This window comes from Lynx canadensis, chromosome B1 (genome assembly GCF_007474595.2).
Source record: "Lynx canadensis isolate LIC74 chromosome B1, mLynCan4.pri.v2, whole genome shotgun sequence".
NCBI lineage: Eukaryota > Metazoa > Chordata > Mammalia > Carnivora > Felidae > Lynx > Lynx canadensis.
Window position 1 is genome coordinate 40,032,903 of NC_044306.2, and position 20,732 is coordinate 40,053,634.

At 36.2% G+C, this 20,732-nt stretch overlaps 1 protein-coding gene across 6 annotated transcripts in view; it reads right to left on the minus strand.

Moving 5' to 3' along the window:
- HOOK3 (hook microtubule tethering protein 3) overlaps positions 1-20,732 on the minus strand; it is a 117,642-nt gene that overhangs the window by 67,510 nt on the left and 29,400 nt on the right. For all 6 annotated transcript variants that reach the window (XM_030312518.2, XM_030312517.2, XM_032592853.1 and 3 more), the window contains 5 exons: positions 18,012-18,062; positions 16,402-16,534; positions 12,321-12,388; positions 3,373-3,435; positions 1,672-1,755 (listed from right to left, as the gene is read on the minus strand). In XM_030312518.2, coding sequence (XP_030168378.1) covers positions 1,672-1,755; positions 3,373-3,435; positions 12,321-12,388; positions 16,402-16,534; positions 18,012-18,062 — 399 coding nt within the window. The remainder of the gene's footprint in view (positions 1-1,671; positions 1,756-3,372; positions 3,436-12,320; positions 12,389-16,401; positions 16,535-18,011; positions 18,063-20,732) is intronic.

Consider the following 20,732-nt stretch of genomic DNA (forward strand, 5'->3'; position numbering starts at 1 on the left):
ATTTAAGTGCCCAATACATATTTTATGCCAAATTAATCATGTGATTTTGAGCTGAGACTGGATGACTAGAAGGAGCCAGCCATGTAATAGCTGCTGTGCCACAGAAGTGGTTCTTGACTTCTTGGTAAGACAAGAACATTAGTGTTCCTCATGGCTCCTATCCTAGTTTACTTCTCAACTACTATCACCTGCACCTCTACTTTCACAATAACATTTCTCTCTAGGACAATTCTAAATGTTGAAATTGGTTTATATTATTACATTAGAAATCCGAGTATCAAGTGTATTACTACTATTTTCTGCAGAACTAAGTGTGTCATTGGGCAACCCCTTCTATTCTCATAACCTGTCTGCAACCCTGCCATTCACTTTGCAGTATGTCTATACCAAGTTTGGTAAACTCTTCTGTAAAGAATCAAGCAGTGAATATTTTAGGCTTTGAGAGCCATAGGTCTCTGTGGCATGAACTCTGTCCTTACAGCATGAAAGTAGTCATAGACAAGATGTGAAAAAGCAAGGCTGTGCTACAATAAAACTTTACTTACAAAAACAGATGACAAGGTGTAGTTTACCAATCCCAGTGTATAACTTTAATGTTATTGTGACCAGATAATATTATTTACCTTCGAACCCAACAAGTGTGCTATGATTATACTTCCTCCTATGTGCATCCAAAGCAATGACCAACACCTATGCCTTTCAAAGTAAAGTGCTTCTATTATAAAATATTATGAACTAAGTATTATTCATAACCCAGCTTTAACAAGCATCAAAACATGGTCAGTTATGTCTTATTTGTACCTCTCTCCATGCCCCCAACCTCCTTAATTATGAGGTAAATCCCAAATATTTTTTTTCTTATTTTCTGTCTTTTTTGTTTTTTCTTTAATTTTATTTTTTTATTTTTTAAAATTTACATCCAAATTAGTTAGCATATAGTGCAACAATGATTTCAGGAATAGATTCCTTAATGCCCCTTACCCATTTAGCCCATCCCCCCTCCCACAACCCCTCAGTTTGTTCTCCATATTTATGAGTCTCTTTTGTTTTGTCCCCCTCCCTGTTTTTATATTATTTTTGTTTCCCTTCCCTTACGCTCATCTGTTTTGTCTCTTAAAGTCCTCATATGAGTGAAGTCATATGATTTTTGTCTTTCTCTAATTTCACTTTACTTTCTGTCTTTTTATTGGTGACTTCTTGAAATTTACCTACCCTATTAATTTTTTTTTTTTTTTAAGATTTTTAAGTAATCTTTGTACCCAACATGGGACTCAAACTCACAACCCTGAAATCAAGAGTCACATGCTCTACAAGAAGCTGGCCTGCATGTAAATTAGAGTATTTATACTATGGATACTGGAAAACACTACAATCAGGGCTTTTAAAAAATCTCCACTCCTCCCTAAAGCTAGCACTGATATCCTTCCTTTCTTTTCTTGGGTCCTTATGCCATTTTCATTCAGTTATTATCAATCTAATAGGGTTGCAAGAAGGAAGGAAAACTAACATATTTGATTAGTCTATTTTTAATCAAAAACCTGCTTTCCCTTTTTTTCTCTTTAATTAGGGTTGTGTTACAGCCAAACTATACTACATGGTAGTACACAGTATATCTGGTGTTACTTATAATGGTGCATTTCAAATAGGTAGTACACAGAACGGATCTCTTACCTGCATATCCAGTTCATGGCACCTTTGAGCGATTTCTTCCTTTGCTGACAGAGCTTCATTTAGTTCCTCCGTAGTTTTCTTCAACTAGTTACAAACAAAGAGATACAATAAACATTTCAATATGAAGTAGCAACAGTTAATAATTACATAGGTACAATAAAGAATTAAAACATTTCCATCCCATTTCTTTCTGAGGGGCAGGGAGAAATGGAGAATCCTTCTGGAGAGTCAAAAGAAGGCATTTCTAACTGAGTATCTTCTAGTCCTAAGTCTTGTTTTTTCTGTACTCTGAATCTGGTACTTTCCTCTTAACAAGTTTTCTTACATTTGCCTATCTGGGCTACATGATTCTTGGTAATGTTGATTCTGTAATAAGTGAGAAATTTTACCTTGATAAAATATGCATGTGCTAGAGGATAGGGGTTTCAATAGTTGAAATATATAGCCGATGTATTTCAACCCAAGCTCTTCAGTCATATTAAACCTTTAGTTTGCATAACAGTTTTTAAATTATTATTATTCTGATTCTCAACACAAACCAAACACTTCTAAGTTGTGTCCCATTATTATATAAACTCTAAGTTAGCAAAGCATGAAAAAATTAATTAAAATTAATTACTTAATTTAAAAAAAGAAAAATTGGCTAAAAAATTATAGTGGCTTTTCCTTTCACATGACCAAACTTCTGTGTAATATAGATACAAAAAAATTCATAAAGGTAACAAACTTTAGGGGTGCCTGGGTGGCTCAGTCCGTTAAGAGTCAGACTCTTGATTTAGGCTCAGGCCATGATCTCTGGTTCCAGCCTCCCCCCCCCAGCCCGGACCCCCCCCTTAAGGGATTTTCTCTTTTTCCTTCTCACTCTGCCCCTCCCCTGCTCACATGCTCACACATGCGTTCTTTCTCTCTCTCTCAAAATAAATAAACTTAAAAAAAAGTAACACCTTTAAAACCTAACATCACAAAGTAAGGGAAGCAAATTACAACTTGGGTTAAAATTATATGTCCAAAGATTTTCCTACAAAACATTTAGAAACCATGGGGAAGAAATGAGAGAGGGTAATGTGAAGATATCTGTTCACCCTTTGGGACAGATGTCCCAGGATAGTTGGAACATAGAAACTGACAACGTAACTAAGAGTATTCTATTGAAAAGTAGTAATTAAAATTACAAAATAACTTTTGGTTAAAACCACAAGAATACACCACAGAGTTCCTTTAAAAATATAGTACATTCCTTAATGTATTTAAGTATCTGTTGACTGTTCGTCACAAAGATAAAGGGTAAATGGTCTTTCTCACAAAGATAAAGGAAGAATAATGTGAAATAAAAGGTATTTTGTATTATAAATAAATCATAAGATTAAATGCATGCCATTTTCCAGAAAATGCTGTGTGTTAAATGTAGCATGAAGAAAGATATCACTAATGGAAAAAGAAAAATCATGACTAGGAAATACGAATTACAATGACTTTAAGTTAAAGTGGGTTATGCAATATTTTAATTACAAATTACAAATGTAATTACTAATGTGTAATATCCACTAGTAAAGTAGCTTAAGCTCTTGAATTTTAGTAAAAAACAACGAATTAAACCAATATATTCTATAAGCAATTTCAAATGAAACATTCTTTTTGTGAATGTATAAGGTTTATTCTTTTCAATCTCTGCATGGATAAAAACAATGCAAAATGAGATACCTGGCGATCAAGGTCAACATAGGCATCATTTCCAGCAGAGACAGGAGATTCCTTACTCATCAGCTGAAATTAAGATTTAAATGATTGTAACTATGTGGCAAAAAAGACATCATATAAAATGTACTTACATAACAACACGAATACCCAAATCACCATAAAACTATAAAAATGAAAATGAAAACACAAACATAAAAGGAACATTTTCTTACACATTAAAACTTTTCAGTCTGGAATATTTTTTCATTCTAGAATAATGCCTTCATTTAAAATTACAAGTCTAGGGGACACTTGGGTGGCTCTGTTGGTTGATTTCAGCTCAGGTCATGACCTCATGGTTTGTGGGATGAAGCCCTACGTTGGGCTCTGGGCTGACAGCTGGGCTCTGCCCCTCCCCCCACGCTCGTGTGCACGCTCACACTCTCTCAAAATAAATAAATTAACATTAAAAATAAATAAAATTATAGGTCTAAATTCTGGTGCTCATTTTCACTGTAGGCCCAGTCATAAGAATCAAGTATTCTTATCACTAAAAAGACAAGTCTTTTAGTTTAAGAAGTGGCTAAATATTTTAAAACTGACTTTTCAGTTAAAAAAAAACAAACAAAAAAAACAAAAAAAAAGCAGCAACACAAGTAACTATTTCTAAAGAATAAATATGGTCAACATCAATATAAATCAATATAAGCCAAAATGAATTGGCTGATGTTTATAACACATGCACACACAAATCTATGTCTTAGCCTCTCTCACCCTTGTGTTGCAAAGAGAAAGGATCCATAAAGTGTGAGGGGCTAGGGGAGAAAAAGATAAAATCTGATTGTGACAAAAGTCAGGGGCAGACCCAAATGGTCTCAATTTTCTGTTGCTTCCTTCTTATGTTCTGTCTGAAGGACAAAAGAAAGGGGGACAATTAGAAATGTGGGGATGTTCTGTTGAGAGATTTTATAATTTCAGCCTTTAATCCCAATCTGGAGTGACCTGAAATGTTATGTTCAGCTGTACCTTGTTCTTATCAGTGGTTCTCAAAGTGAAGTTCTCAAAACAACAGCATCACCATTGTCTGGAAACTCATCAGAAATGCAAATTACCAGGTCCCAGCCCAGATGTACTGACTCAGAAACTCTGGGGTTAGGGTTCAACAACATGTTTAATAAAGTCCTCCAGCTGATTCTGATGCATACTGAAGTTTAAGAATCACTGCTCTATATTAATGGGATGAGAAGAGTTCAAAGTCCCTTAGCATAATTAGGGGGGAAAAATCTTAGGAAGAGCAAAAAATACTGGCTTCAATGTTTATGCTTTTATTGTGACAATATTAATCAAAAGATTTTTAAGACTTCTTCCAACTGAAAAAATAATCCCATGGTAGAGAAGATATAATTCATTAAAAATATAAAAAGGAAAAATCATTATTTTACCATCTACAATAATCACCTTTTATAATTCTGAAATATTTAAGAAGCTACCAACCATGGGTGTAGCACAGGTCAAGTGAAAAAAACCATCACAGTGTGATAAGGGCTGTGACAGATTATCAGAGAGATGGTATCTGACTTGGAGGCAGGTGGCAGAAATACTAGGAGTGATCTCCTCCCCATCTTTTTCCTTTTCCCATTATTGCAGTTAAGTCCTCCTCATAACACAGCAACACTTCTGAATAAAAACCTAGGTGTCCTACACTCTGAACACAACCTTTTGTCATCCCTGCTCTCTCATTCAATTATGTTTAGTTTACGTGCTTCTCCGCTTGAGGTTTCCAGGCCCTCTACCTCCCTCCTTTCTCCCAGGTTTCCAGTCGGAACCCATCACTTTCTTATTCTGCTTAGACTTTATAGTAAACATTCTTGTTTTTGTCTGCTCACATTTACTCTTCTTTATTTTGCTAACATCATCTTATTTTCTGCAATCTTCCTCCACTGATTTAGCTTCCATGGTTCATCATTTGTTTAACCAACTACCTTCTCTTTCTAGCCTAGATTTTTCACGGTCTATTATGTTGATAACTCTTGCCAATATCATCACTTCTCTTACGTCCATTCCTTCTTCTTCCTGGCAAAATCTCAATCTAGAATCAATCCAAATACCTGTCTGTTCTGACCATAAATCCTGACTGCTAAGTACTGAGAAAGTAAACAAAAAATATTTTAATCCTAAAACACTATTAATACATAGTTTCCAATTTCAACTGGGACTTCAAAGTTGTCCCCAAAGTATAGTTATGCTTCCCCAGTCAGCAGTCTCTTTATTCCCTTCAGAGATTATTCTAAACCTTTCCTACTTCTCAAACCTCACCAACACCCCCATACTCTTCACCAGGAAACTTTGTCTCCAAGATGAGCATAAGGGGAGGGAAACAAAAACAATATAAAAACAGGGAGGGGGACAAAACAGAAGAGACTCATAAATATGGAAAACAAACTGAGGGTTACGGGAGGGGCTGTGGGGGGAGGGGATGCGTTAAATGGGTAAAGGGCACTAAGGAATCTATTCCTGAAATCATTGTTGCACTATATACTAACTAATTTGGATGTAAAATAAAAAATAAAACAAGTTAAAAAAAAAAATCTTTGTCTTCAAATAAAAATTTACCATGTCTTTTTTTTTATTTTTTTATTTTTTTTTAAATTTTTTTTTTCAATGTTTATTTTTTTGGGGACAGAGAGAGACAGAGCATGAACGGGGGAGGGGCAGAGAGAGAGGGAGACACAGAATCGGAAACAGGCTCCAGGTTCTGAGCCATCAGCCCAGAGCCCGACGCGGGGCTCGAACTCACGGACCGCGAGATCGTGACCTGGCTGAAGTCGGACGCTTAACCGACTGCGCCACCCAGGCGCCCCAAGAATTTACCATGTCTTAATCCACAAAATTGGCAACATTCATGCCCATCCTTTCCTTCTCCAATCTTGTAATACAAGTATTGTTCTTCCCATAGTAGGCTAATCCTTTCACTTGTGCTCCCTGACCCAGTCCCTTCCCAGCTTCTCACAGACCCTGTACCATTTATCATCCTCTCTCTTATAAATCAACATCTGTCCTTCTCTTACTTGTGGCTTCTTCCAATTAGCATTCAAAGAATTAAAAGACTTATCATTTACTTGACCACCATTTACATTTCTCCAAAGAATGATCCCATGAAAAGATTCTCAACATCATTTGCCTTTAGGGAAATGCAAATAAGCCACAAGGAGATACCACTTCACACCCACTAGGATGGCTATTATAAAAAAGATGGACATCAACAAGGGTTGACAAAGGGGAAAAACTAGAATCCTAGTGCTGGTGGTGGGAATGTAAAATGCTACAGCACCCATGCAAAAGAAGTTGGTGCATCCTCAAAAAGTTAAACAGAGAATTACCATATGACCAAGCAATTCAATTTCAACACAGGCAGAATAGGTGTTTTATAAAAAAAAAAACAACAAAAACCCAAAAACCTGGGGAGCCTGGGTGGCTCAGTTCCTAAAGCATCCAACTCTTGAGTTCAGTTCAGGTCATGATCTCATGGTTGTGAGATTGAATCCACGTCCATGCCCAGCGCAGAGCCCACTTAAGACTCTCTCTCTCTCCCTCTCCTTTTGCCCCTCCCCAGCTGTCTCTCTTTCCCTCTCAAAAACAACAACCCATATACTAACATTCACAGAAACATTATTCACAATAGCCAGAAGGTAGGAACAACCCAAATGTCTATCAACTGATGAATGGATAAACGAAATGCTACACATCCATACAATGCATTATTCAGCATAAAAAGGAATATGTATTGATACATGCTATAAAATAACCTTGAAAATATTATGCTAAATGAACAATGCTAGACACAAAAGGTCACATATCCTATGTTTCCATTTATATGAAATATCCAGAATAGGGAAATTTATAGAGACAGAAAGCAAATTACTGGTTGATGGGGGCTGGAGCAAGGAGGAAATGAGAATTGCCTGTGTAATGGGTGTACAAGGTTTCCTTTTGTGCTGATGGAAAAAGTTCTGGAACTAAACAGTGACAATGCTTGCACAACATTATGAGCACACTAAATGTTACTAACGGCAAATTTCTGTTATATGTATTTTACCATGGTAAAAAAAAAAGTCTAAGTCATTAGTACTTGAATAAAGAAATACAAATACAATGTGCCAAAAAAAAAAAAAAAAGCCCTTCTTACCTGTATTATTCTATCCAGCTACACCTTCTCCCCCCTAGGTCCAATCAATCACCAAGCCTATTGATTCAAGCTCTAACAATTTTCAAATCTGTCCACCTGTCTCCACCCTGCCATAACCTAGTTCAGGCTTCCGTCATTCTTTGCTGGATAATTATCAAGGTTTCTCAACTGCTCTCCCATTTTCTAACCTGGTTTTCCTCCAAACCATTCTTCTCATCATATGGATTTTCTTAAATACAGACTTCAGTGTATTTTCTCCTTAAAATCTATTCATTGGTTTCCAAAGTCCCAAATCTCTAATGAAACTGCTCAATATTCTAATGATCTTAGGTCTCTGGTTTCATTTCTAAGCACTTCCTACCTCACCATGTTTGCTACAGGCACCTTCTTTCAATACCTCCAACATTCCATGCAGGTCTTGCTTCTCTTGCCACCTGGACTTTAGAACAATTTTTACCCCTTCCTCATGTCATCTCATCCTTCTGTGCTCAGATGAGATGCCACCTTCCCTGAGAAGCCTTCCCTTAAGTACCCAAGCTGAGTTAGCTACTTCTTGGAGGTCCTCTTAATATTTTCCCCAACATGGTACTTTTCATTTTGAATGCTTTAAATGTACGTGAATTGCTTGGTTAGCCATTTCTCCCATGAGACTTAGACTTTCTGGGGCAAGAGACCATGTCTGTCTTTTTCACAATTGTATCCTGAATGCTTCTGGTGTATCTGTAGCTTCTGGTGCATATTAAGGGCTTGACAGTATGTGTTAAATGGATAAAAGGAATATGCACAGAAAGACATATAATCTATTTTTAAAATCTAGTTGTATGTATAATTTTATATACTTTGTTCACGTGACATTTTAAATGTTTTCCCTTTGTCATAATATACTTTTTAAAAATTTTATCAGCTATATAATATTCCATGAGATGGAGGTACCCTAAGTTAAACACTTGCTTACTAATGGATGCACATTATTTTCATATTTCTATTAATATAAAATAGCTTGGGGGTGCCTAGCTGGCTCAGTCAGAAGAGCACTGATTCTTGATCTTGGGGTTGGGAGTTCAATCCCCATGCTGGGTGTAGATATTAAATAAATAAACCTTAAAAAAATAAAATAAATAAAATAGTTGGAAAAACACTGTTGTACCCAATCTTGGTCTGAATTTCTAAATAATTCCTTGGGCTAGATATGTAGAATTAAAAATCGCTTGGTCATAGACTTTAATTTTAAAAATATTTCTGATTATAGATGCAAACCTATTATAAACTGGCAAATATAGAAAAGAATATAGAACATCCAACCACTTGGAGATAATTAACATTTTGCAAGTTTGTTTTCACTCATCTTAATCTCTAACAGAAATGGGATTCTATTGCTCATGTGCTCTGTTTCCCTAGACAAGTCTGACCCATGTTGTTATATGTTTTCAATGCTACATATTATGCCAAAGTATTATTCTACCATAATTTACTTATCTGTCTCCCTACTGCTGAGTTCTATGCTTCACTTTCCCTTTTATAAAATGGGGATAATAACAGTATATACCTCAAAACATTACAATTAATTTTTCATTTTTTTATTGTGGTATGTAGAACCACATGTAGTTGTAGAACTATTACATGTAGTAGTATGTAGAACATACTATATGTATGAACATATATGTAGAACATAAAATTTGCCATTTAAAATTTTAAGTGTACATTTCAGTAGTATTAGTTATAATTTTAAAAGAGTTAATAGATGTATTGTATTTACTAAGTACCAGCACTATCTTGCACATAGTAGGTGCTAGATGAATGTTTGCTATTACTATTATGTACCTCTGTATTTCAGATCTCCTTCGGATAAATTCCTAAAAACAGAATTGTAGGATCAATTATTGTAAGGCAGAACTGTTAGTGGCTCCTTATTCTTTTTCCTATTTTTGCTTAATAACAGACTCCTCAAATTGTGGTTGGGCTATGACTACCTGGAATAAAGACCACATTTCAGGGGTGCCTGGGTGGCTCAGTCAGTTGAGCAACTGACTCTTGATTTCAGCTCAGGTCATGATCTCATGGTTTGAGAGACTGAATCCCACGCTGGACTTCGTGCTGACAGCGTGGAGCCTGCTTGGGATTCTCTCCCTCTCTTTGTCCCTCTCCTGTTCTCTATCTCAAAATTAAAAAAGACCATATTTCCCAGTTTCCCTGTGTAGCTGTGTGAGTAATATCTGGCTAATAGGAGTGAGAATTGTTGAAAGTTTACTTAGAGGAAGTGAATAACTATCCCCTCAATCCTTCCTGATGGCTGGAAATGTGAATGTGATAGATGGAACTTGAGAAGCCACAGATGACTCCCACTCCCACAGATGCTCCCACTACCTGGGAATCATATATTAAGGATGGCAGACAATAAGAAACAAGAAAGCTAGATCCCTCATGACGATAGAGCAAAGTCCAGGACCACTTAAGAGCAAAATCTTCTATCTTGCTTAAGAGGTACTCGTTTTGAGGGATGCCTGGGTGGCTCAGTCAGTTAAGTGTCTGACTTTGGTTAGGGTCATGATCTCATGGTTTGTGGGTTCGAGCCCCACGTTAGGCTGTGGGCTGAGGGCTCAGAGCCTGGAGCCTGCTTTGGATTCTCTGTCTCCCTCTCTCTCTGCCCCTCCCCAACTCACACTCTGTCTCTCTCAAAAGTAAAAGAAAAACATAAAAAACTTTTTTTAAAAGAGATCATTGTTTTGATACTTTAATACTCATGACTTAATATCTTACATGATATAAAAGAATATGACATGACTTTAAGATGTATCAGTTTATCTTCCTACCATCAGAGCTGACTGCTAAAGTGATCTTTTCAAAGCTTTGTTTTTTTGAAACATCCTGTGTAGTAATGACTTTGGCTGGCCTTTGTCCCGTTACTGGCAAGTAGCCTCTCAATCTCTGGGATTTCCTAACTGATAAAGAGTATCTATGATCTGTGGGTCTCTAGGTAGCTTAAGCTAAAAAGATGAATGACTCCAGTTGGGGGCTGGTCATGCCAGGAAGACCAGATGTATCAGGTTATCACTTGATAATAAGCCTGACTTCTGATGGGGAGGAGAGCTAGAAACTGTGTTCAACCCCATGGTCACAGATCCAAACAATCATTCCTTCATAATGAAACCCCAATGAAAACTCTGGACATGAAAACTCAGGTGAGCTTCCCTGGTTGGCAGTACATGTTAATATGCTGGGGGAGTGGTGGTATGCCTTGATACTATGGACAGGTAACAACAGAAACTCTGCATATAGGACTCTCCTAGACCTCACTCTATGCATTTTGGGGGTACGGGGAGTTGGTTCTGGTTTGTATTCTTCTGCTATAATACTGTCATCATTCCTGAGTTCTGTGAATCAGCAACCTGAGGGGGTAATGGGAACCTCCAGATTTATAGTCATTTGGTCAGATTTTTAAAAAACCACAACTTTACTTAGTTTGCATTTAGCATTTTTCATGTTTGTTATATTTTTTCTCTGTCAGTTGCACATTCACATCCTATATTGTTTTCTAGTACCCCTAACGATCCGTTCCCCTTTTATGATCAAAAACATTCTCACATCCTGAGATAAACTGGTTATATTAATCTACATTTTATTTTTACTTTTATAGTTTTATGTTTCACATATGATGGAGTTGAGGACATGCTATCCCAAAATGTGGCATCCTGGCATACTGAATATTTCAAGCTGAAGGAATCTGAGTAGGTACAGGAAAGATTTTCTACCTTCTCCTGAAGCAGGTCATAAGACCCTCATGTGAGAGGTGCTCTCCCTATACTCAGATGAAAGAAGCATCCTTATCTCCAAAGATAGATTTTGAAAGGATTCTGAATGAATAGGATATGCTGTTTTCCCCAGGTTACTATCCTTAGCTCAAACCTTTCTTGCCCTATCACATTTTTCCATGATTCTCCACTCTTCAAACCTAGCATCAAAACACTCAGGTTTAAACACGTCTTTAGTCTTCATTTCCTTAAGAAGGTTCTGGTGTAATGTAAAACATCCTTTAAATGCATTTGTACCCTTTTTCTTGTTAATCTGTCTTTTGTTAATAGAGGTCCCAGCTGCGAATTTGGATGGGTAGAGGAAAAAGATATTTTTCCTTCCCCACAGTTTCAGTATAAATATTCATCTAGAAACTGCTCTGGGTATGGTTGGAGTTGAAGGCGTATTTTCTGCCAAGCAAGAAACTAACAATTAAGTGTGAGGTACACTGCTGGTTTAAGATATGTATTTATGGGGCGCCTGGGTGGCGCAGTCGGTTAAGCGTCCGACTTCAGCCAGGTCACGATCTCGCGGTCCATGAGTTCGAGCCCCGCGTCGGGCTCTGGGCTGATGGCTCAGAGCCTGGAGCCTGTTTCCGATTCTGTGTTTCCCTCTCTCTCTGCCCCTCCCCCGTTCATGCTCTGTCTCTCTCTGTCCCAAAAATAAATAAACGTTGAAAAAAAAATTTAAAAAAAAAAAAAAAAAAGATATGTATTTATAATGGCTTTAGGAATTAGTCTACTATTCCTAGTTCAGTAGAGCGATTTTAAAAATTAGGAATAGTTACTGAATATACCTAAAGACAAATGTTTAAGTTTTAAATAAAAATGAGAAAAATGTATGATTTTTTAAAATAAAAATGAGGCAAGCTATACTGTAAGTGTAAGAAAAAAATTCTCAAAAAAAAATGAGGAGAATCTTTTTTTAAAATGTTTACTTCTGCTATTCATATTCCTATTTGCTCATTTAATTTCTCACACATAAAGTTCCAACGTACCTCTTGAATGGCTGTCATGACAACATGTTGAACAGATTCCTCCATCATCATAATGGCTTGGATGTACTCTGAAAACAAGAATAATCTGGAATGTCACTGTTCAAGTTAAAGATACTCAAGGGAGTAAAAGGCTTACACTTCATGAATTCTTATAAGTAGTCTCCCATGTTTTGACTCTTCCCAGGAATTCTTCATAAGTGGTTAAATATCTGCACCACAGGTAAAGTACAGGCTGAAAGTTACAGTAGTTCTTTCTTTAAGAAACCACACCCACCACCCCATTAATTTACAAAGTTTGAGGCTACAAGCTAAAGGTCACAGGAATACAGTATCTCAGGAATGCAAGACAATGAATTGGTAAAGCCTAAAGCCAGGATGGAAAGAACTCCTTATTGCTATTTCTAAAATTTAGAAATCTGTCTTTCACATTATACTTTGTTACAAGTTAAAAAAAAATAACTCTGAAGTCTGTGCCTTATGCTTGTGTGACAAAGCACTGCACTGTGTACAATTTCTACCTTAATATTTTCTGCTATAGAATAGAAAAATCTTAATAAACCTGAGAGTTGCTTAGGACAATGAATTAAGACGAAATTAAGATAGAAACTGATACCATAAAAAAATAAATATTGCATAACCCTGGACTTTAAAATACACACATCTCTAATAAGCTGAAGTACCAACTTCATCAATCTTACCCTCGCCACTGCCGAAAAAAGAGAAGGATCTCTCAGCTGTCAGTAATGAAAAAGCTGAAAAAAATTATTTCTTGTCTCCTAAAAACAAAGCCCTAGAAGTACTTTTCCTTATTTGCAAATCCAACAATGAATGGAAAAAGTGGCATTAAGCATAAAATAAAATCAACAGGTGGGTTCTAACAAACATGGTAAATACATTTTAATAAGAAACATTTAAAAGAATAATTAGGAAATTTTAGTCTCAACCTGCCTCTCCACATACATCCAAAAAATCCTCTCCATATGTATACCAAAAACTTGTCTCTGCACTTCAAGTATTACATGATGGGAGTCTTACTGTGAAATTGTTAAAGTGAACTTACGAGACTCATGTATTTGGAATGCCAAGGTGTATAAAGCTGTGTGTGACAGACAACTTATTAAAAACAAACAAACAAAACCAAAGTATTTTGACAACACTACTAAATTGTGACATTCTGACATCCTGGTTATTGATGTCAAAGATTTTTAAAAACATGTTTTTAAGCAAGTGTTGTTCTTAGAATACTTGTACCCAATCAAATGTGTGGTGACACAAACATACACAACACACTTTAATCACAGGTATTTTCTTAGGACAATAGTAGGAATGTATCAGAACCACTATTTGGGGAAAAAAAAATTCTTTAGTCTGAGCTCCGTTTCCTGTTCTGTTTTGTTAATGAGGAGCATCCTCTAAGTGTTGGAATGCAAGGGAGTGCTTGTAGATGTTCTGTTCAAAGCTACTACACACAGAATCCCAGGGCTATGGAGAAAATGGCATAGCTAGGATGACTAACAGCCTTCAAAATAAAAGACTGTGAACATGGAAAAGAAAAAGCAGTGGCACTGATAATGGGGAAGGAAACTTAATGACAGCCTATTGGAAGTGAAGAAACTAACAGTGGGAACAGGGAGGTAAGGAAGTTAGTAAGGTGTGAGAGGGGAAGCGTTAGTTAAGAAGCGGTGTTGCCACGTCAAGGCCCTTCCCCGCGAACACCGTAAAATGCTACATGATAAAATGATGATGACAACTACGTTAATGTACAATTTTTGAAGAGAAAAAAAATTTACAAATCTTGTGTCCAAAATATAAATATATATGATTATTTGGTGCAGATCTATGAGGCAATGAATGAGGTGTGCTATGTCACAGAGTTCATCCTGAAAACAGCTTTTTTAAGGCCAAAATTTATAGCAGGTGAGTATGAGGAGCATGATTTAAACATGGAGAAACATGGGTTATTGTCCTTGCCTAGCCTTTTACAAACCAGAAACCTTGGGCAAATCACGTAATACTTAGTTTTCCTCATGTGTATAAAGTATTTTTTTTGTTCTATGAGTACTTAATAAAGTACCAGGCAGAAGACAGACACTTAGAAATGATTAGTAGTATGTTTTATAGTACTAATATTTGCCTTTTCAATTTTACCACCATTTATTTGCCCTGTTTAGGAAGACAGATGGCCAACATAAATGTACGTTAAGTCAATGTTCTGAGCAATTGCTCCTTACTTTTAGTAACTGAAAAACTCATCTAAACATAAAAGCTTTTTTATCCGTATAGCACTTTATGGATTACAAAGCAAATACGCATATACAATTTCATTTACTCCTCACGACTATCAGGTTTTGTATCCTCATTCTGTAGATGTGGAAATGGGCTGAGTACCTAGTCCAAAGTCAGTCAGGTAGTAAATGGCAGCGCCGCTTTAGTAAGCCTCACATTACACTGAAAATCTGAACTCAGGAATTCATTTACTTGATTCTTGGTTCTCAACTATGTTTCTGAAAACAGGGAATGCCCTCTGGATAAATAAGATGTTAAAATCCTGTTCAAAGGTTTCAGCATTTATACACAATTTCAAGGGAAAAAATGAATCTAGGTGTTACACAGGACTCTTGGTCTGTGTGAGAATCTGGATAAATATTATGATTGCTTTCCATAGGACTATGGATATAGGTAACATTCTTGTCTTTTCCTGTGATAAATATAATTGGTCAACTCTTAACAGGTATGCTGCTTCCAAGAGTAGGTGAATCTCCTAACAGAATAAGCACATACGAGGTCATTATCTGAATTCAGTCAACTACATTAAATAATTTTCACACACCTTTTAAAATCAAAGCATCTACTTAGAAATTTAATGTGTCTGGAATCTTATTTATAGCAATCTTCTAACTTTTGGCAAAAAACTTTTAGACATCTTAGTAATATATAAAAATCACAAATGTAGAAAGTTCTCCATTTTAATTGTTAAACTGAATAAAGAAAACTAAAACTTACTGTAAGAGCATGCATACTAAAATCTAACAGGAATGAGGACAAAGAGAAATAAATATATTGTTAGAAAAAAATTCCTGGATCACACACCAATAAAACTAGTCACAGTTTCAAGAAAACAATATTGACAGCTATTAAACTTATCACATTAGAACACCGAAAAGGTATAGACAATTTAAATAAAAATCTGTTTTGCATTACCAGGAGTGAAGAAGAAGGAATAAGAAAAAAAATCTTTGGGTTTAAAAAGATAAAAACCTCCGTCTTCTACGAAGTTCATACAGTAACAGTAAAACGCTGTGCCCTCATTGTTTGGAGTAGTCCCTATGTACCTTTCTTCTATTTCATCACCCCTCATCCCTTCCTTACTACTCTCTAATTATAGTGGTGGGTTTTTTCAGTCTCTCAAAGATAACCTAAGTCATTATGACATTCAGTTTCTACTACTCAGATTACTCTTCATCCATCTCCACATCTTTGCTTAAATAACTTCCCTGGCCCATTACACTTTACCTTCACAGCACTCATTCCCATTCAGACCACACAGTTATTATGTGTGACAATGCTTCCTGCCCTCCCTCCACTCACCAACCTGTTCCACAAGGGAAGGTACCATGTCTGCTGTCTGGCAATGTGCTCCTAGCCCCAGCATAATGCAGGAGTTTGGTAAATATTTGTGAAATAAATCCTTCATACTTGCAATCTAAAGTATCCAATTTTAAGTTCCCAGAGCTAAACTGATCCAGTATAACATTACCATTATTACTGAGATTAATTTAGCTGGACATTTTCCAATTAACAGTAAATTTCATCACATTCACTGTAGCTAAAACTAATCTACTCAAAGAATTATATAGTCCTGCAGATAGGGAGAGAATCCTCATAATCAAATTTATTCTAAGCTGCAAAACTCTTTTAAGCTTGCAAACAAAGTACTAGCAAAATCATAGAAAATGACATTGTTTGAGGGTGGCCTTGCGAAGATGCTATTGTTTGTACTAGTGATTTATATATAATCTATACAATATGTATTCCTTTGCTTAATTATTTTAAATGCATACCCTAACATCAAATAAATTACCTTGCTTCTGTTCGCAGTTCACAGCACAGCCTAAGATGAGTTGAAGCATCCTTCCGAGCTCTGCAGCATCAGAATGTTCCCCAATGAGGTTCACATCAGGAAGGGTAAAGTCATTAATTTGCTGTCCTAAAATCTGAATAGAGACAAAAGGATTAGAACTGCATTTACATTTATATGTCCAAATAAAATATTTGATACAAATTAGCTCATCAGCACCAGAAACTCATTGCTAAGGGCAGAGCTATTATGTCAATTTCACTTTCAATTTCTATTTTTACCTCCTATAAGCTAAATTATAATGATCTTGATTTACAAATTTAGTCCCAATCTGGTATATGGTATGAACACTGAGAAAAGAAACTGAATATTTTGATTCCTTCACCAGCTCCCAGAAGAAAAATTCTCTGAAGTTCAAAGTAGAGCCAGAGAGGTTCTGAACAAGGGAGCACCAGAAGGAGCAGAGATTCAATATAGATTCATGCCTATATTTAATATCATTTAATTCCAAAATGCTGATAGCCAAATACCTGTATCAGGAAGGAAACAGAGGATTCCTTTATGGGGAAATTGGTCCCAAATGAAATGAAATATATGCAGACAAACGGGTAGGTTCGTATCTAATAACCCTACAGTGAATAAAGAAAATCCTAGAAGCACACAAGCAGGATGAATAAGGCACTAGCGTTACAGGTGAGCAGGGCAAGGAGCACAGTACCTGGTGGCTCACGGTAAGAGCTATGAATTTGATTCTCAATAGGAAACCATGAAAAACTTTTGAGAAGAATGACAATCAAATTTTCATTTTTAAAAATCATTTTGGTTTTAGAGTGAAGAATAAGAACAGACTGTAGAGGGGCAAGAGTGAAATCAGGGTTACCAGTCAGACTACTCTAGAAATATAAGCAAGAGCTAATGATGGCATGGTATAAAGTAGTGGCAGTAAAGAAGGAAAAAAGCTTTATTTTGGAGATTTAGGTCTTATGACAATATTATAAAAAAGGAAGGACTATAGGATGATTTATAGGTTTTGGACCACTTACTAAGTTGTGAAGATAAATGATACAAGTATAGACGTAGGTATAAATGAAGGTAAGCTCATGGGGTAAAAACAGTTAAGAAAATAACATAGGCGTCTATGCTTTGTTGTGTTCATTTGATTATCTGTGATCATGAAATTTAAAGTAAAACTAGTTCCACTGCCTGATTTTTAATACCTTGACTGTTCTGATGCAGACTCAGAGGATAAACTGAGTTAATCTAGGGATGGAGGTTTGCCACGGAATAAAACTAATATAAGCAAGGGAGTTGGCTATAATGCCTGGATTCTAAACTACCTTCATAAGAGGAGAAGAGGAGAGAGTTCATATATGGCAGAAAGTAAAGTATAACATTAATAATCATCTACACACTATCCACGTTACAGTGAAAAAGAGCCTCTATTTAGTAACCACCTAACAGATAGTTGTTTGAACCAACATCTAAAACAATGGAAGATAAGCTGCTTTTTAATTTTGAGGTAAATTTTCCTTTACTTGAAACCACTGTAAAATATTGTAAAATTAAATTTCCTATAGTAATACTTCTAAGCAGAGTGAGAAAAAAGTTCCTACCTCATGATTGTAATCCAGGATTCCTTTTAAAATTTTCTTTAAATTGCTTATCTGTTTAGAGAGAGATAAAACAACTGGGTAAAAGTCAAGCATAGATCAAAATATAATTTAACATAAAAAATTTCTGAACCAACTAATCATTCTAGTTAATCATAAATATAAAAAATAAAACTCAACAGCATATGTGAATTCCATAATCACCAAAAAAGGACTATCAGTGGCTTAATTTATGTGATCTCAAGAGATTATAATAAAAAAATTAAGTTTCCAACATGCTAAATTTTCAATGTTATGATCACACTGACAGAAACTGGAGGGTAATTGAACAACACTTAACAGTACGATTAAAAGTATCAGATTTTCCGCAAGTAAAGAAAAAAATGTGCCATCCTTACTGAAAACATCCTCTAGTACTGTCTTCCCTAGAAAAATGGAGTTGCATCTCACATAGAGGTTAAATTCTAAAATTAGAGCATTAAGAGAAAATTACAGTCAAAATCAGGGTTGGAAATGTCTCCAAATTTTCTTCACTGTCAGAAAAGACTGCTGATTGTTCAGTTGAGCACCAAAGTAAATACTGAGGAGCCATATGGTTAAAAATATACTATGTTGAAATGCTAGTACAACACTCGGCACTGCAAGATACTTGTGGTACAAGAAGCATCCTCTAGAAGCAAGAGAGGGTGAGGGACCAACATGTTTCCTATCACTCAGCCACTCTAAAGTAAGGGTTCACTGGCTTATATGTTATCTGAGTGAAATGACAGGCACGATCACCTGCACTATTTTAAGCTGTTATTTTTTCCTTTTTTTTTGACCCATCTCATTCGGTTGATACTGTGTTAAGTTAAATGTGTATACGACAGGATTCTGTTGACCCTAACTGTCCCTACCCAACATTAGTAGCTGAAGATGTCCTAGGACAGAAGTACACAGTAGGACAGAAGTCACAGTAGAACCTGTGACTATCAAGTAACAGACACTCAATCATGGCAGTGCAATCCAGTGCAATCGGATGTACTTATTTCTAAGGGAGAATATAAACTGAAAACTTATTTAAAAAAAACTCATAAAGAAAACGAATATGTTCATATTTCTAGAAAGATTTGGGGACATGGCAAATATACAATATACTTTATTTCCTTTATTTTAGAATGTTTGGTTTTTTTTTCATATTTTAACATTTAAAATTAACACGTCTTAAAAATCAATGTGTTCATTTAAAATGATAGTTGAGGGACGCCTGGGTGACTCAATTGGTTAAGTGTCCAACTTTTGATTTCGGCTCAGGTCTCTCAGGTCATGATTTCACTGGTTCATGAGATCGAGTCCCACGTCGGGCTCTGCACTGAGTGTGGGGCCTGCTGGAATTCTCTCTCTCTCTCTCTCTCTCTCTCTCTCTCTCTCTCTCCTGCTCCCCTACTTGTTCTCTCTCTCTTTCAAAATAAATAAGCATTAAAAAAATAATAATAAAATGGTAGTTGATTTCCTATTAATCCCAGTTCTGAATATTAAGAATATGATAAAGTTTTTCCCCTTCTCTATATTACTGTCTCTGCCACACTAATGATACTAAAGATGAAGACAGGATGTATGTTTATGTGTGTGTTCTGTGCATGCAAGTTGGGTAAAGAACTCCCTCTTTGGTCAAGATAGCAAGCAAATACAAAATGATTCGTAGCATTATTTTAAACATCCACAATTGTTTTATACATGTTATACCATATAAAAGTAATCATTTAATTGCCTCTTCTTGAAAGAGTATTTAGAAATTAAAACAGTGGCTTAAACAGTGTTCATTCACTCTAGCTTAGTTTAAAAAAGGGAATTAGGGGCGCCTGGGTGGCGCAGTCGGTTAAGCGTCCGACTTCAGCCAGGTCACGATCTCGCGGTCCGTGAGTTCGAGCCCCGCGTCAGGCTCTGGGCTGATGGCTCAGAGCCTGGAGCCTGTTTCCGATTCTGTGTCTCCCTCTCTCTCTGCCCCTCCCCCGTTCATGCTCTGTCTCTCTCTGTCCCAAAAATAAATAAAAAAAAAAAAACGTGGAAAGAAAAAAAAAATAAATAAAAAAAAAATAAAAAAGGGAATTAAATGTTGGCAGACTCAATATTTAAGCAATCAGTGAATATTGTTCATCAAATATGTGTTTTATGAAAGAAATAAAAAGGGGACGCCTGGGTGGCTCAGTCGGTTAAGCGTCCAACTTCAGCTCAGGTCATGATCTTGCGGTTCTTGAGTTCGAGCCCCACATCGGGCTCTGTGCTGACAGCTCAGAAGCCTGCTTAGGATTCTGTGTCTCCTTCTCTCTCTGCCCCTCCCCCATTCACGCCCTGTCTCACTCTCTCAAAAATGAATGTTTAAAAAAAAAAAAAAAAAAAAGAACTAAAATGACAACCTAAGCTTAACATATCTTAAGTCCAGGGGCTTCACATGCTTACTCATTTGCATTTCTGAGTCTCTACCTGTCTATATCAAAGAGAAATGGGCAGCATCGTGGAGACTTGCAGAGATAAAACAGCTCTGTGTCTTCACTGTGATTATGGGAAACCACATATCGATAGAGCTACACAGAACTGTACACAAAAACACGAAAAAACATAGATAAATCTGGTGAAAGCTGAATGAACTGGATTGCATCAATGTCAGTTCCTTAGTTTTGATATTGTATTATAGTTACGCAAGATGTAGCCACTGGGGAAACTGGGTGAAAGGTACACAGAACT